Genomic DNA, 17,263 nt, shown 5'->3' on the forward strand with positions numbered 1-17,263 from the left:
AAACAAAAAAATACGGGTCTAATTATTTCGGCCAAGGATCCCCCAGAGAAATTTTGAGCCCGATCGGAGAACTTTTTTTTCAAATCATGCTGTTTTCGAGGGGAATTGCTGTAAGACTATATTTTTTGAAAACATACTACATGTTTCGAAGTATAAATATGTACTAAAAATTGTTCAAAAATTACCGCATTCTATTCGAAAATACTAAAATTTTCATAATTTGCAATATCAAACGATGCGAAATTTTGTATGTTTTTACACATTATGAAAGTATTTTTGTATAATACTATAATTTTCACAAAATACCGTATTTTTTCGACAACAGTCAAATTTTCATAATTTGCAATACGGGCATCAAATAAAGCGAAATCTTGTATGTTTTTTTCACTTTGTAAAAGTGTTTTGGTAAAAAACTAAAATTTTCACAAAATACGGTGTTTTTTATAAATGCTCAAATTTTCATAATTTGCCATATTCAATAATATCAAACGAAGCGAAATTTTGTATTTTTTTCACTGAATTGATTTTTTTTGTAAAGTACTATAATTTTCACAAAATACCGTATTTTTTAAAAATACTTAAATTTTCATAATTTACGATATGCAAAATTTTATATATTTTTTTCACTTTGTTAAAGTTACAAAACAAAAAACTAAAATTTTCACCAAATACGATAATTTTGCGAAAATACTCAAATTTTCATAATTTAAAAAATGGGTGTTGAAGGAACTGAAAATTCGCATGGTTTTTTAATTTATTAGAGTTTTTAATAGAAAATACCACAATTTTCACAAATTACCGTATCTTTTCGAAAATACTCAAATTTTCAAAATTTACAATATGGGTACCAAACGTATCAACATTTTTCATGTTTTCATTCAAATATTAAAATTGTGTATGCTTCATACATTTGTTGAATGTTTTTCTCTTTCACTATTTTAGAAAATCGAAAAACTGCAAATATAAAAAAAAACTTTTCAAAAGTACTTTTCAATTGCAAACTCAATTTTATATAAAAAAATAAGTTCCAAAAAAATTATTTGTATGACATTTCAACCATTTCCAAAAATCCAAAAATGTCGGCGGCTGATTTGACCATACTTCTCCTTCCTTTAGGAAAACTGTCACGTCAATTAAAAAATTTTTTTAAAAAATATTCTCAAAACAAAAAAAAAAAAACATTTTGATTCGAAAAAAAAATCTTACACACAATATTTTGGATAACGCAATCGGAATCGGAACTTTTCAAAATATTTTTTTACGAAACCCAGAAACATATTCAAAGGTAACATTGTTATGATTCAGCCTGGAAACCATCTTCTTATTATTTTAATTTTCGTAGCAAATGGCTTTAATGAGCGATTCATTCAGTTGTGATTTTTTACGGAGCATGAAAAAAAACGAACATTTTTTCTTATCAATTTCTTCACCTAACAAACAAAACATCTTCCTACAACAGTTTTTACAGCACAGCACGACTTTCTCTCCCCACCTTCACCACCCTGTTTCCGATTAGCTCATCATAATATCAGCAGCAGCAGCACAAAGTGCGAATACACCACGTAGATGAAGAAGTTGGGCGAGTACGCCTTCTGACCGCTTCTTGGCTGATTTGGACTCTGCTGTTGATGCTGAGGCACTGGAAGGGTTGCGTTGGCTCCTGGGCCGTACTTCTGCGGGTAACCTCCCGGTCCAGGGTGTTGGAGGGTCATGGCCGGGGCCGTTGGCCCGTGAAGTTGCTGGTGGTACGGGTGCGGGTGCTGGTTCTGGTGGTACGGATGGTTGTAGTGATGGCTGAGGGCTCGCTGGTGCTGCAGGTAGTCGATGTTTTCGTAATGGTCGGACTCTTCCGGATCTGGGGTGTGCAGGGGTTGTGTTGAGCACTTGGAGTCGTACCGGATGGGGGCGTCCGCCGGTCTAAGCTCGCGGTAGTCGTTGGCCAGGACTTGCTGAGCGAGGTAGCGCTCGAGCTCCAGCTTGTCGACCTTTTGCGGCACGATCCGCTCGTGGACGTTCTTGCGCTCCTGCAGAATCTTCTTCTTGGCGCGGAGTCTCCGACGGTAGAAGACGAACGCAACCGTGATCAACGCGAGAACGACGCCACACCCAAACACCCCCAGCATAGTCACCAAGTGCGCCGGGCAGTTCATCTCCCCCTCACTCATGTTCCGCAACGTCCTCCTCGTAACCAACCCATCCTCGTTCAAATCGCACCCAATCTCGTCCTTGTCGATCACCAGCACCGTAGTAATGTTCGCCAAACTGTCCCCACCAACGTGCCCCACCCCGTCACTGTCATCCTCGTCCACCGTCCCCGTGACCAACCTCCAAAGCCACCGAATAGAACAATTACAAACCAGCGGATTCCCCGCCAACTTGAGTCGCTGGAGTCGGTCCAGCGGAAACTGGACGGCGTCCACTGTAACGAGCGCGTTCCTCCTCATCGACACGTCGATCAGGTTCGGATTGCCGTGGAAGAGGCGCGTTGGGAGTTCCGAAAAGGCAGGGTTGTCGTCCAGCGTCAGGATCTGCAGGTACGTGTTGTCGACGAAGGCTCTGGAAGTAGAAATAAAATTGCGCATTTTAGAGCGGGTACGAATATGATTTCTAACCTCACGAGAAAGCGGAAATAAAGCAGTGCATTTTATTGTGCCGGATTTGCTCCGTCTGGCTGGGTTTCGGGCTGGAGGGGTAATATTTTTGCCAATGGAAGAGCAATTTTGAATTCTTTCAAATTGCAGCAACATATTGTAGGAGTATGGTACAGAAAGGAGGCAGGAATGTGGCCAGAACGTGCCCTTTTGCTGGAAATCTGGCGAGTCAAAGGGCTAGAGAGTGGGGAATTACTTTTTGCCATTTGCAGCATTTGGTGGAATTTAAATTATGGCTTTGGGGCGATGTGGTAGTTGAATTGTTTCGCTGGTTTTAAATTGTTGAGCAATGATTTAAGAAACTCTTGATGATAAGAAAAAGCACAGTCTTTGCTCTATATATTAAATAGAGAGCAATTTCATCCCAAAACAGGAGTTTTTTAGGAACTTTTTTCTCGACCCTCTCCGATTTCAATGAAACTTTGTAGACATGTTGTCCTACGCTTATATAAGCCATTTTTGTGTAAATGGAGCCAGTAACACTCGATAATGACATTTGAGAAGGGCGTAAGTATTTTAAATATTTTTGAATTTCGTAATTTAAATATAGCTGTACCTTGAAGCCGTTGCATCGTATCAAAAAGTGGTCAAATACAAACTTGTAGGAAATTTGACGGGCTTTCCAAAAAAATACACAGAAAGAAAAAAAAACACGCCACTTTCATGAGATTTTTTGATTTCTTAGTTTAAAAGTCAAATTTGAAGGTGAGCCCACGATTTGTTTTCGTTCATTTTTTTTTTTGAAAATAGCCTAAGATGTCACAAAAAGACTCACGACAAATGCAGGATGGAGCAACTCACCTTAATAAAATACAAAATTCACGATTGTCGATTCTCCAGACAATTTTACATAAAAGTCTCCATATTGACTATTGTCCTAAGTCCAATCCTTGTGAAGTTACAACGGTTTTAAAATTAAAAATGTTGAAAAAATAGGTTTTTGATGTTTTTTTTTGCAGTTTCTATGTGACAGACTTGATTTTTCACTCTCGAAAGTTTTTTTTTTTTTTTTTTTGCTTAAGATTTCTTCAAAATCAAAATTATTTTATTTCAGTTGTACAATAATATTACACCGCCATAATATCAATCGCTCTCCCCATTGAACTTTTGTTCTTTAAAAGGGAACACGATTGGCATTTAAGTTTCATTTAAATGTACATTAAAGTTAATTAAACAAATAACAAAAAATACTTGAACAAACATGAAAAACTAGCTGACAATTACAAAATAGATGACAAATGTTCTTTCAGGTGATATTTTAATCTGCTTTTGAACGAGGTCAACTCTGGTAGGTTTTTAATTAAGTCCGGAACTTGGTTGTAAATATCAGCTCCGAGATTTGTAAATCTTCGCCTTCCAATTTCTGTTCTGAATCTTTCTTGTTGAAAGTCTCCTGCCTGCCTGGTGAAATGTTGATGTACTGCTCTCGTGAATCGCCAGTTGTGATGCAGCTGTCCGGTTTCGATTTTGTACATCAGAACTGATACTTTCAGCTTGAACATTCCAAGAATTGGCAAAATACTATGCTGCTGGCTTGCGTACAAGTCGAATGTTGGGTACAGGAACGGGAGCCTAAAGATTGCCTTGATGCACCGATTTTGTTGAGTTTGTACGTCCTTTAAAAATGTCCTGCACGCTGTTCCCCAAATCGCGATTCCGTACTGATATTTGCTGTTGATGAAAGCGTAGTATATCTTCAGAAGAGCATGCTGCGGAAGTATCCATGCTAGTTTTCTGAGAATACCACAAAGCGCAGAGCAGCTAGAAACCACTTCGTCAATGTGTTTTCTCCAGGTGAGACGGTTGTCCAGGTGAACTCCCAGATATTTGAAGCTTTGGACTTCTTCGATCACTTCGTTGGCAACGTTGAGGGGTGGATGTGGTGGCACGACGGTTTGTGAGTTTCGAAACAGCATCATCTTTGTTTTTCAAGGTTAAGTGCTAATAGGTTATTTCCCAGATAACCAAGAATGCACTCCATATCAATTTTCATCAGTTGGATCATTACTCCGGGCGATTTGTTCTCGTAAAGCAATACGGTGTCATCTGCGAATAACTTTACTTTTCCCGAAAGATGCAGCTCAGCAATATCGTTGACGTATACAAGGAACAACAGCGGCCCAAGGTTGCTTCCCTGGGGTACCCCCGTACGAATGTTTAGAAAAACACTTCGACTGCCTGACACCACAACCTGCTGTTGCCGATCCGTTAGATAACTCCGCAGGTAATCGTTGGGAAGTCCTCGCACACCATACGCATCAAGTTTTTTCAACAGCATTGGGTGATTGATCGTATCGAACGCCTTGGATAGATCAAGAAACACACTTCCGGCTAGCATTTTCCGATCGAGGGCGCGTGAAATTTCATCAACGAGTTCCAGCACAGCTACTTCCGTTGATGAGCCTTGTCTGAAGCCAAATTGATGCGGATACAGAAGTTTTGTTTTGCAGAAGAAGTTCAGTAGACGACTGTAGACAAGCTTTTCAAAAACTTTGTTGATGGCCGGTAGCACTGATATTGGTCGGTAGTTAGTTGGATCTAATGGGTCTCCTTTTTTAAAAATAGGGATAACTAGGGCAGACTTGAGGCAAGGTGGGTAGCTACCCTGGCTTACAGAGTCGTTAAAGCATCTTCTGATTAAGGAGGAAAGTAGCTCACTGTGCAGCTTCAGTGCTAGAACAGGAAAACCGTCGTAACCAGTTGCCTTACTTACGTTCAGTCCATCAATGATTGTTTTAACTTCCCGTTTTGATGAAGGTCGCAGGAAAATTGACAGGTTTTTCCGCTTGATTGTGTTGAATCTGTTGATATCTCCGTCGGACTCCAGCGAAGATGCCAGGTTTTCTCCCACCGCTGCAAAGTACTTGTTCAGGGCCTCTGCAACTTCCGTTGGTTCGTGCACTTCCGTTTCATCCACCACCAGTTTCACACTAGTGTCCTTTTTCTGTTTTCTGCCTAAAATCTCATTTATACGACTCCATAGAGTTTTAGGGTTTGTAGTGTTGAGTTGACGTTGATAGTACTCGATTTTGGCTTTCTTTTGCAGGCTGCAAATCTTCTGTTAATGTGTGCTAGTAGATCTGTAAGGTTGCTGTCTCGTCGATTACTTTTCCAGCGATGGTAAACGTTGTCCTTAATCTTCCCTAGTTTCCACATGTCGTAGTTGTACCACGGACAGCAGTTATTCTTGACTTTGACCTCAGCTAACAGTTCTGTTGTGTTTCCTTGAAGAATTTCGCGGTATTTGTCTGTTACTGCTACGAGTCGCTCGTTTACAGACAGCATATCCAACTGCATACTTCGCAAAAAAGCTCCAAACTGCTCATTGATTATCGGATTGTTATCGGAAGCTCGTCCAATTTCCCATAAGTTTGTCTTTGACCACATTCAATTTCAATTGCTCACCTTCAAATTTGACTTTTAAACTAAGAAATCAAAAAATCTCATGAAAGTGGCGTGTTTTTTTTCTTTCTGTGTATTTTTTTCGGAAAGCCCGTCAAATTTCCTACAAGTTTGTCTTTGACCACTTTTTGATACGATGCAACGGCTTCGGGATACAGCAATATTTAAATTACGAAATACAAAAATATTTAAAACACTTACGCCCTTCTCAAATGTCATTATCGAGTGTAACTGGTTCCATATACACAAAAATGGCTTATATATGCCTAGGATAACATGTCTACAAAGTTTCATTGAATTCGGAGAGGGTTGGGTACAACCGATTCCCTATTTGACATGGAATTGCTCCTTAAGGGGTTACATACATGTAGAAAATCACAAAATTTTATATTATAGATTATTTGATAAATCCATTCAAAACATGATTTTGAATCACTCCTGAAAGTTTCATGAAGATATTTAATGATTTAACTGAGTAAGAGACGATTTAAGTTAAAAATTTTGCCATGCGCAAAGCGGGCTGTCAAACTTTGTTGGCGTTTTTCTCTAAACCCCGAGTTGATTTACGGGTGCCACGATATCTCGAGATGGAGGGACCAAATTGGCTGAAATTTTAGGTGAAGACTCTCAAGATGTATCCCGTGTGCATGACGAAGCCCAATTTTTTAAATTAGCTTTTTAAAAAAATACAAAAATAAAAAACAAACGGTTTTTTAATATGAAAAACACAAAAATATTTTTATCTTTTTTTATAATAAACTTTTTGAAAATCGGACTTCGTCATGCACACGGAATCGGTTTAACGAGTATTCACCAAAATTTTGAGCCGATTTGGTCAAGACTGTGTTGAGATATCATGGCACCCGTTTTTTGAAACTGCTAACTTAAAATTGCTATATCTCGGCAACGATGCAACCAAATATCTTCAAATTTGTTTTGAAAGTAGGTGAAAATGTATATTTTAATGACATGAAAAAAGAATTTTAAAAAACTTGAGGTGTGTGCTCATACTAACCTCTGACTTTTTTGCCAATATACATGTATGTAACTCCTTAACAGCTTCGGCACTGATTTCGTTAATATAAACCATAACTTTCAACCTCTTTTCTTACTATTTCTAAGGAAAATAATAATAATAGGGTTTTTTGCAACTGAATTTGTGAGGAAGTTTGAAATGGTATTGGACAAAAATAGTGTCTACACACACATCCCCACACACAGTTGCTTAGACAGTGAGTCGATATGTGTACATGAGGTTTTGTCTAGGAGGTGTCAAGGGGTTTCCAGCATCAAGGATTACTGACCAGTCTAAATGGAATTACCAGGATTACTGGCAATATGTCATGAATTACTTTGATTTCCCAGAATTACTTGGGATTTCCAGAAATCACTTAGAATTGCTCAAATTTATAAAAAATAACTTGAAATTACTACCTAGCTTCGCGCATATTGAGAAAAGTCTTTGGAATTGGATCGAATGACAGTTGTCAAACGCACAAAACCACGTGATTGGCAATAGTGCACAAAATTCCCGGTTTAAACAATTAATATGTTTAAACTTTTCTAAAATTTTACATAAATTGGTACCATTTTGACTTGACATTGAGGGAGCTTTTGATAACACATCGTTCAACTCGATAAAAAAATGTATGGAAAATAGAGGTTTCGACTCTTGCATAGTGCAATGGATAATGACAATGTTAGACAACAGAGAAGTTTTTGCCGAATTGGGGATGTCAACCATAACCGTGAGAACCACAAGAGGATGTCCGCAAGGCGGTGTACTATCCCCGGTGTTATGGTCACTGGTTGTGGATGATCTCCTCGATAAGTTAATAACAACAGGTTTTGAAGTAATAGGTTTTGCTGATGATGTGGTTATATTAATCCGTGGAAAATTTGACCATATCATCTCTGAGCGAATGCAGTATGCACTTAACCTTACCTCACAATGGTGTCAAAATGAAGGTCTAAAAATTAATGCAGCCAAAACGGTTTTGATTCCGTTTACGAATAAGAGAAAGCTAAATCTTAAAACACTTAAGCTTAATGGCTTAGAATTAAAATATTCCACAAATGTTAAATATCTGGGAGTGATTCTAGATAATAAACTAAACTGGAATTTACATTTAGAGCAGGTTATTAAAAAAGCCACAAATGCTCTATGGATCAGTAAGAAAACTTTTGGGAAAACTTGGGGTCTAAAACCCAAAATGATACAATGGATTTATACTGCTATAATAAAACCGAGAATTACATACGCCGCTCTCGTCTGGTGGCCAAAAACAAAACAAACAACAGCACAAAATGGATTAGGAAAATTCCAACGGTTAATATGTATGTCAATAACGGGGCTATGCGTAGTACCCCATCCAAAGCCCTAAATGCATCACTTTATATCCTTCCCTTGCACCAATATGTGCAAATTGAAGCTGCTAAGAGTGCACTAAGGCTAAGGAGAACACAAAATATAGACGAAAACAGTACCACAGAACATTTAACAATTCTATCACATATTAAAATAACCCAAGGTGTTTTTATGACTGAAGACTGGTTGGAAAACAAGTTGGATCTCGACAAACCATTCAAAGTAACGGAGCCTAATCGCCAGGAATGGGAGTCTGGAGGACCATGTGTTCCAACAGGATCGGTCATTTTTTACACTGATGGATCAAAAATGGGAAATAAAACGGGTGCAGGAATTACAGGTCCGGGTATTAGTGTATCTATACCCATGGGTCAGTGGACAACTGTATTTCTAGCAGAAATTTATGCAATATTAGAATGCGCAGCGATCTGCCTGAAAAGGAACTACAGACATGCTAGAATCTGCATTTTCTCAGACAGCCAAGCTGCATTAAATGCTCTAAAATCACCCATGTGCCGGTCTAAGCTGGTATGGGAATGTATAGTACTCCTAAAAAAGCTTGCTTCTAGAAACCTTGTACATCTGTATTGGGTTCCTGGACATAAAGGAATAGAAGGTAATGAAAAAGCTGATTCTCTTGCTAGACAAGGCTCGGATGGGTACTTCATAGGACCTGAGCCTTTCTGCGGAATCTCGAAAAGTGTGATGACAATGGAATTTACAAAATACGAAGAAACAACGATTCAAACACAATGGATGACAACACAATCTTTAAGACAATCGAAAGAGTTCATATCTCCTTCAAAACAAAAATCAAAAAGAATAATAACAATGAACAAAACAACCCTAAAAATATATATCGGGCTTATAACAGGACACTGTCCGTCAAAATATCATTTGAAGAAGCTTGGGCTTAGTCAAACTGATATCTGTCGGTTCTGTGACTGTGAACCCGAAACTGCAAAACATCTATTATGTGACTGCAGCGCTCTATATGTCAGACGGAGGCGAATTCTTAACAAGGCAATTTTAAGTCCTGCTGAGATCTGGCATGAAAACCCCAGCAAGGTTGTTGATTTCATTCTGGAAATCTCACCAAACTGGGAGATACCGCATTATCAGCCAATGACAGCTACCCTCAATGGTAACGTGTCATCCTGAAATATGCGATAATAAAATGGGTACACCGCAATAGATCAACTCTATGGTCGCAGTGGTTCTAAACCCAATAAAAAAAAAAAAAAAAAACCATTTTATTTGTAGTCATTTTTGTTTTTTATACATCTTAAACCAATTTTTAAGCTGTTTTAGTCATGTCATATAAAAATAATTAAAAAATAAATATTTATAAAATACTTATTTAATTTGAATTAGAAATGTGGTGCATATAAAATTCAAAGCACAACAGAGAACAGCAAAAATTTGTTTAAGCTATCTTAAAACTGCTGGACATTCTTCCCGGGAATAAATAAATATTTTTCCCGTTTTCCGGGAAACTCGAAACCTGGGAAAATTGGACGTCCTGCTTGAAAATCGTCGAATAATTGGGTAAATATCAACATCTGTTTGACAACTGATTTTCACGTTTGAGTGCATTTAAAATTCAAAGCACAACAAAGAACAAAAAAATCTTTAAAACTATCTAAAAGTGCTATCCTATTAATAGTATTGAGCTAAAAGTATGATTTCAAAAACATAACAAATATAAAGAAAACATAGATTTTATGACGTTTTCAAAAATTTCCCGGGAATAAAAAATATTTTTTTTCCGTTTTCCGGGAAACTTGGACGCTCTACTTGGAAATCGTCGAATAATGGGGTAAATATCAACATCAGTTTGACAACTGATTTTGACATTTGAATTGTTTTTCATCCGAATACATTTGAATTAGAGAGCATCCAAATTTGCGGACATTTCAAATCCGCTCTGTACTTCTTACAACCATACAAGGCATCAAGGAAAAGCAAAATGCATTCTGCCGATTTACTTGAATTGATGGGAAATACACGAATTACTGAGTAACTATGGAATTTCTCGAATTACTACGGAATTACTAGGTAATTCCAGAATTACAGGAATTACTGCAGAATTGCGGAGTAATTCTGGAATTACTGAATTACTTACTCAAAATCCGAATGATTCCGTACTAGCTATAACTTTGGATTCTTACATGAAAATTAATAGGCAATAAATAGAATCATAAAAGGTTTATCGAAATTATCTTTTTAACAGTTATTTTTCAATATTTTATTATTTTCTGAAGTATATTTTCACAAACTAGAATCATGGAATTACCAGGATTACTGGGATTATTAGGAATTACCAGAATTACTCTGGAATTACTTAGTAAATCCGGAATTACAGAATTACTTGCTCAAATTCCAAGTAATTCCGGATTAGTGACCAGTCTGACACGATGCTGGAAACCCCTTGGGAGGTGTATTCAAGAAGTTCAATTTCGTAGCCTTTCCTCAGTGAGGATAGCAAAAACATTACTTTAGAATAACTAGTACGACAATTTTTTTTAAATTTTCTTAAATATAATAACATATAAAGGAAATATTGGGAAGACTTCATCTTGAACCTTTAAAGCTGGGGTAAACAATATTCCTTGAAGAATTTGTTGAAAATTTGACTCAAACTCACTGTAGAAAATTAAGCTTCGTCCGGGTCCATCATCCGACCCATTTTTGGTTAAGTAGTCGAAAGACCTTTCCAACGAGTCCAAAACATTGAAGATGTGGCAACCCTGTATAAAGTTATAACCACAAAAGTGATAATTAGGTACTTTTTGAAGCCGGATCTCACCTCACCTTGCAGCTCTGTCGATACTTTTTTTTCTTCATAAAATTATTTTTATTAGGTCCTTTTCGGTATGTCTATACTTTTCGAAGCTACAGTTTAATTGAACTTTGTTGGTTTCGTACCTAAAACCTTGTTTTGTGTTTTGTTTCCAATAAATTTATAATTCAGATTGAAAATTATTCTTGGATTATGTGTGTGGTCCATATTTGATTACAAGTGAGAAAGGCACCAACCTCGTAGGTGGATTCAGTTAGTTTTTATTGTTCAAATGCTGGAAATGCTTTATACAATCAATCTTTGTTTTTTTTTTTGTAATAGAGCAGGCTCTGTTTTCGCAAATCGAATATTCTTTATTTGTTTTTTTTTGTGAAACTTTGTCCTTGCATTCCCTGTATCAAATGAAGTAATGTTTACCTTTTTTCCATACAGGTCGTCATAGAATTTTGGGGGCTTGTCATACAAAATCATCGATATTATCGATTTGTAATTTTTGACAAAGTTGTATATTTTGTTTATGGTTTTAAAAAAAAGGTACTCGTGTAAATACAATTCCACTACTTTTATTTTTAAAATTTGTTCTAAAGTATGAAATAAGGAAAATAATCTTTTAGTAGAACTTTTCAAAAGTTTTGAAAATTCTATTTTCAATAAAATTTTGAAGTTGTGTGATTTTTTTCCGTCCTTCAACGGTGCAACAAAAATCTTTAAAATAGTAGCAACGGCCTTATTTAAAATAATAATAAAAAATAATAATTTGACCAAAACTTAAAAATATATTCTTCGGAATAACGGTGCACATCAGCCAGAGGTTTTTCTCCAAGATTTTTGTTACAGATTTTTTAGTTTGTTAAAAACCACGGGAACTATCAATATATTTTTTGATTCATCCTTGATTTTTTTTTACAATCCGATTGTTGCAGGTTTAGGTTCATGAGTTTGACAATTTTGTAATAAGAAGACATCAACTTCCTTGGCACCATTTAAGCATTTTTTTCATTGTTTTGAAAAAAAAATCACTGTATTATTTTCAACCGCTTTTTCAGTTATTTTAAGAAAATTATGGAACACCAGCCTAATTAATCATATTTTCATAGTTTTTTTTTGCTATTTATGTCCATGATTCATTTTGTAGAAATGTCACTGCTGCCAAGTAGCAAAAAGTTTCAGGAGTTCTACAAGAGCTCTTCAAGATAGCTACAGCAAAGCAGTTTGGATTGCGGTACACAGCAAAAAGAGCTGAATTTTGGAATTTTGAAAAATGATGAATATTCACCATAAACTGATGAAAATTCATCATTTTCTGATTTAATGTTACATATTTTAGGACGCAATCATTTTTTTACTGTGTAGGATAAAAATCTCTTCAGAAGTTTTGAAGAGTTTGGAAAAGTACTTGAAGAGAGTTTTCTTCTACCGTGGTCCAAACTGCTATGCTGTAGCTTTCCTGAAGAAACCTTATAAAGCTCCTTAAACTTTTTGTTAGTTAAGCTAGAAATAAAACAGCAATTCCATTTGAAAAGAGCCTAAACCGAAACCGGGGTCAAAATTTTTCTGGAGGTTCCTTGGCCAAAATAATTAGACCCGTATTTTTTTGTTTGGCCATTAGGGTGACCTACAGCGTGCTAGGGTGGTTCGAAAAATGGAAATTTTCGTCATTTTTCGCAAAAACCACTTTTTAAAAATCATGTCTCCGCGTCATTTCATCCGATTTTAGCTTTCTCAGACGCAAAAGAAAGGTGATTAAATTGGCTATTTGAGAAAAATAGTAAGAAGTTTCAAAAATCTAGCTTTACATTTGAAAAAGTGGTATGAAAACTTAAAATTGCGTTTGGACCGTGTCTGGACCAAAGAGCCTATGTTTGAAAATATTTTTATCGGATTCCTCGGAAAATTTCACATAACAAATCACAAAATGGCTATGTCGAACCGTACGTTTCCGAGATATGATTTTTTGAATATAAAAACTGAGTTTTTAGACGCGCCACACGCAAAAACAGGAAAATGTCGAAATCGGCAGAAAATCAACTTTTTCACTAAACTGCGATAACTTAAAATTTTTAGCGATGACCATCATATGTTAGGATACCAAAAGTTGCGTATTTTAATTACAAAAATTGTGGTATCCTTTAATGTATAGGTCATCGCCTAAAATTTTTACGTTAGTGCAGTTTTAGTGAAAAAGTTGATTTTTTGCCGATTTCGGCATTTTTTTAGTTTTGCGCGTGGCGCGTCGAAAAACTCAGTTTTAATTTTCAAAAAATCATATCTTGGAAACGACGGTTCGAAATCGCCAATGTAATGATATGTTATGTGAAATTTTCCGTGGAATCCAATAAAAATATTTTCAGACATAGGCTCTTTGGTTCAGACACGGTCAAAACGCCATTTTAAGATTTCATACAACTTTTTCAAATGTTAAGCTAGTTTTTTGAAACTTCTTACTATTTTTCTCAAATAGCCAAACTAATCACCTTTTTTAGCGTCTAAGACAGCTAAAATCGGATGAAATGACGAAAATTTCCATTTTTCGAACCACCCTAGCACGATGTAGGTCACCCTAATGACCAAACAAAAAATACGGGTCTAATTATTTAGGCTAAAGAACCCCCACAAATATTTTGACCCCGATCGGAGAACTTTTTTTTTCGGTTTAGGCTCTTTTCAAATGGAATTGCTGTATATCTTCTCTTATCAACTTAAATTTGAAGAAGCTGGTATTACATAAGAGTTTCAAATATTGATGATGCAAGAATCTCAATGGATTGCTACAGTCAATGGTACGCTTAATCTTGCCACAATATGTCGTTGGACTGGTTTTTGAGTGTGGTTTTTTAAATAAAGCAATAAGTAACATGCATTTTGAACTGATGAAACTTTGTGGTGAGACTATGTAGAATCAACTTTAAGGAATGTTTTGTTTAGTGCAAAAAAACCCCACCAAATTTGTGCCCGGTTAGGAAATGAATCGATTCCAAGAGCTGATCTGGAGGACTACTGATTTTTTTTATGCAATTTATATTAAGTCTTATTTAACTCCATTTTATACTAAAATTAAAATTATTTTTTTAAATTTGTTGATTGTCTAAAGTTCAACTATCTAAAAGTTTATGTGGTACTCAAAAGAATCGAATCATGTAAAAAGAAATTTTATTATTTTCTTACTTTAACATCAGTTTTGCCAGTTTTGCGACCAAATTTTGCCTATTAAATTAATAAATGCATTTTCTCAATAATAAATCTAAACCACCTTAAAAAGTCCAGATTAGCTCAGGGAATATGAATAAGCTCAACAATCAAGAATAAGAAGTACATTTTTTCAAGGTTTAGTTAGAAAAAGTTATTATTTTTTCAATAAAAATTTAAGTTATTCAATACAATTTAACTAACTATACTTCACGTCCGATTCAACTTCATAACTCTATGCCACAACATTCCTCTCCAACATTGTATTGTTTACGACCTAACCCCCATAACAGTGCTAACGACATTTCCGTGGAAACGAGTTGTAAGTTGAGCACAAGCCTCCTCTCAATTCAGTGCCACCAGATCCAACACGCACGCAAATTCATAGAGTTATTGATATTAACATACTCTGGTGAGTGTCGAGCCTTTTTCCTCTGGGATGAGGTTCGAATAAAAGAACAAAACTAGGCGAAACGCGACCCAAAGTTATGTTATCACCTCCTCCGACACCCTCCAGGAAGCTCCTCCTAAAAGCTCAACTTTTTCATGTGTGAAAGCTCTCCACACTTGAGTATTGAGTCGTGAAAGTTACACGACTTGGGCTTAACTTTAGCATTCGAAGAAGAAGAAAAAATCGAATAAAATTTCTTCCCAGTAAAAAAGGCACACACATGCACTCGCGTGCCGTACACATTTTTTATGGCCACCACCAGGGAACATGTCTTCATTTAGCGGCGGCATCTTTTTGCATGTTTCTCCTCCCAGAGCAAAACGACTTCTCTGGGCTGGTGGTGAAGGAGGCGCGAATATGAACATTTCAACTAAACTGGCGGCGGGAATACGACCATCGACAATGTCTTCGTCGCGGCGGCTGCGAAGGCTTTTTTACGGAATAAATTCCACACGTGCATCCCACTCACACATGCCTCGTTATTGTTATTTCAATGGGGACACGTGGGTGGTTGGGTGTCGGTCGAAGGAGGGAGGACTTGTAACGATGTGCACGTTACATTGTTATGTGTTGAGGAAAAATGTCGCCAGGAATTCGGGCTTATTGAATGGCGGAAATTTTTTCCGCACTCTTTTGGGAGAAGTGTGTGCGGAATGCATATTTTCTTGTTGTAATAACATATTTCACAGAAGCTCGACTGTGAATGTGTGTCAATGGCATTGAAGAGAACTTGGAGAAATTAATTCCATAGAGAATCATAAAAAAATATAATAACATGGATCATTAAAAAAAATGATGTTTTTCATTTGATCGGGTTTTTTGATACATCTTTTTGGTTGTTGTGATAGTTTTTCTGATTATTTTTGTTAAGAATATTGGCATTTCTCGTATATAGCTTCAACGATTTTAATTTTAATTATAGGTGGTTTTTCGCTGAATATTGAGCAGTTCTCTACGGAATCGATCTTTTTTCTTTAATTATAAATTTTTGTATTTTTTAATCCGACTGAAACTTTTTTGGTGCCTTCGGTATGCCAAAAGAAGCCATTTTGCATCAGAGCAATTCTCTACCAAAACCGGAAGTGGATTTTATTTGAATTTTATTTATATTTTGCTCAAACTTTGTGGGGGCCTTCCCTTTGACCAAATATGCTATTTTGTGTCATTGGTTCACCCATACAAGTCTCCATACAATTTTGGCAGCTGTCCATACAAAAATGGTATGTAAATATTCAAACAGCTGTAACTTTTGAGTGAATTTTCTGATCAATTTGGTGTCTTCGGCAAAGTTGTAGATATTGTTGAGGACTTTTGAGAAAAAAATAGGTACACGGAAAAAATAATTGCAGATTTTTTTATCAATTTTTTTCACTTAAACTCAATTTCTCAAAATATATATTTTTTGATTTTCGAGATTTTTTGATATGTTCTAGGGGACAAAAATCCGCAACTTTTGAGCCATTGAGAAACATGGTCAAAAAATTTGCCGCCGAGTTATGAATTTTTGAAAAAATAGTGATTTTTAGAAAAAATCGAAGTTTTATGCAAAAACAAGTTTGACATTACTTTTTAATGCAAAATTGAATTTGCAATCGAAAAGTACTTAACATATTTTTTGATAAAGGGCTCCGTTTTCTAGATATAGCCACCGAAAGTTTGATTTTAGCGAAATATTTGCAGTTTTTCAATTTTTAAAAATAGTGACCATGAGTGACCATTTCTAAAAATTATATTTTTTGAAAAGTTCAGAAAATTTGCTATAAAATTGTCTAAGAGACATTGAAGATTGGACCTTTGGTTGCTGAGATACAGCGGCTTAAAGAAAAAGAAACACGAAAATTGAAGTTTTCTAAGTCTCACCCAATCAGCCCACCATTTTCTAATGACGATATCTCAGCAATTAATGGTCCGATTTTCAATGTTAATACATGAAACATTCGTGAAATTTTCCAATCTTTTCGAAAAAAAATATTTTGAATCATGAATGGGGGGAATATTCAATATTTGGCCCTTTTAAAATGTTGGTTTTTATTTAAAAAAAATTAAAATATTTTTTCGATAACATGTATGCATGAAAATTCAAAAATCTGTAGCATTTGAAGGAATTTTTTGATCGATTTGGTGTCTTTGGCAAAGTTGTAGGTATGGATTTGGACCACACTGAAAGCAAATGATACACGGTAAAAAAAATTGATGATTTTAAATTTCCCTTTTTGTCACTAAAACTTGATTTGAAAAAAAAAAACACTATTTTTATTTTTTTTTATTTTTGATTTGTTTTAGAGGACATCGAATGCCAACTTTTCAGAAATTTCCAGAATGGGCAAAAAATCTTTGACCGGGTTATGATTTTTTGAATCAATACAGATTTTTTAAAAAAAATCGAAATATTGGTCGCAAAA

General features: G+C 35.8%; 1 protein-coding gene across 1 annotated transcript in view; it reads right to left on the bottom strand.

Annotated features, from left to right (window-relative positions):
• Nucleotides 1–1,010: 1,010 nt before the first annotated feature.
• LOC6049887 (nyctalopin) overlaps nt 1,011–17,263 on the bottom strand; it is a 312,902-nt gene continuing 296,649 nt past the window's right edge. Inside the window, exon 8 of the mRNA XM_038252989.1 lies at nt 1,011–2,556. Coding sequence (XP_038108917.1) covers nt 1,521–2,556 — 1,036 coding nt within the window. The 3' untranslated portion in view covers nt 1,011–1,520. The remainder of the gene's footprint in view (nt 2,557–17,263) is intronic.

Source organism: Culex quinquefasciatus, chromosome 2 (genome assembly GCF_015732765.1).
Source record: "Culex quinquefasciatus strain JHB chromosome 2, VPISU_Cqui_1.0_pri_paternal, whole genome shotgun sequence".
Taxonomy (NCBI): Eukaryota; Metazoa; Arthropoda; class Insecta; order Diptera; family Culicidae; genus Culex; species Culex quinquefasciatus.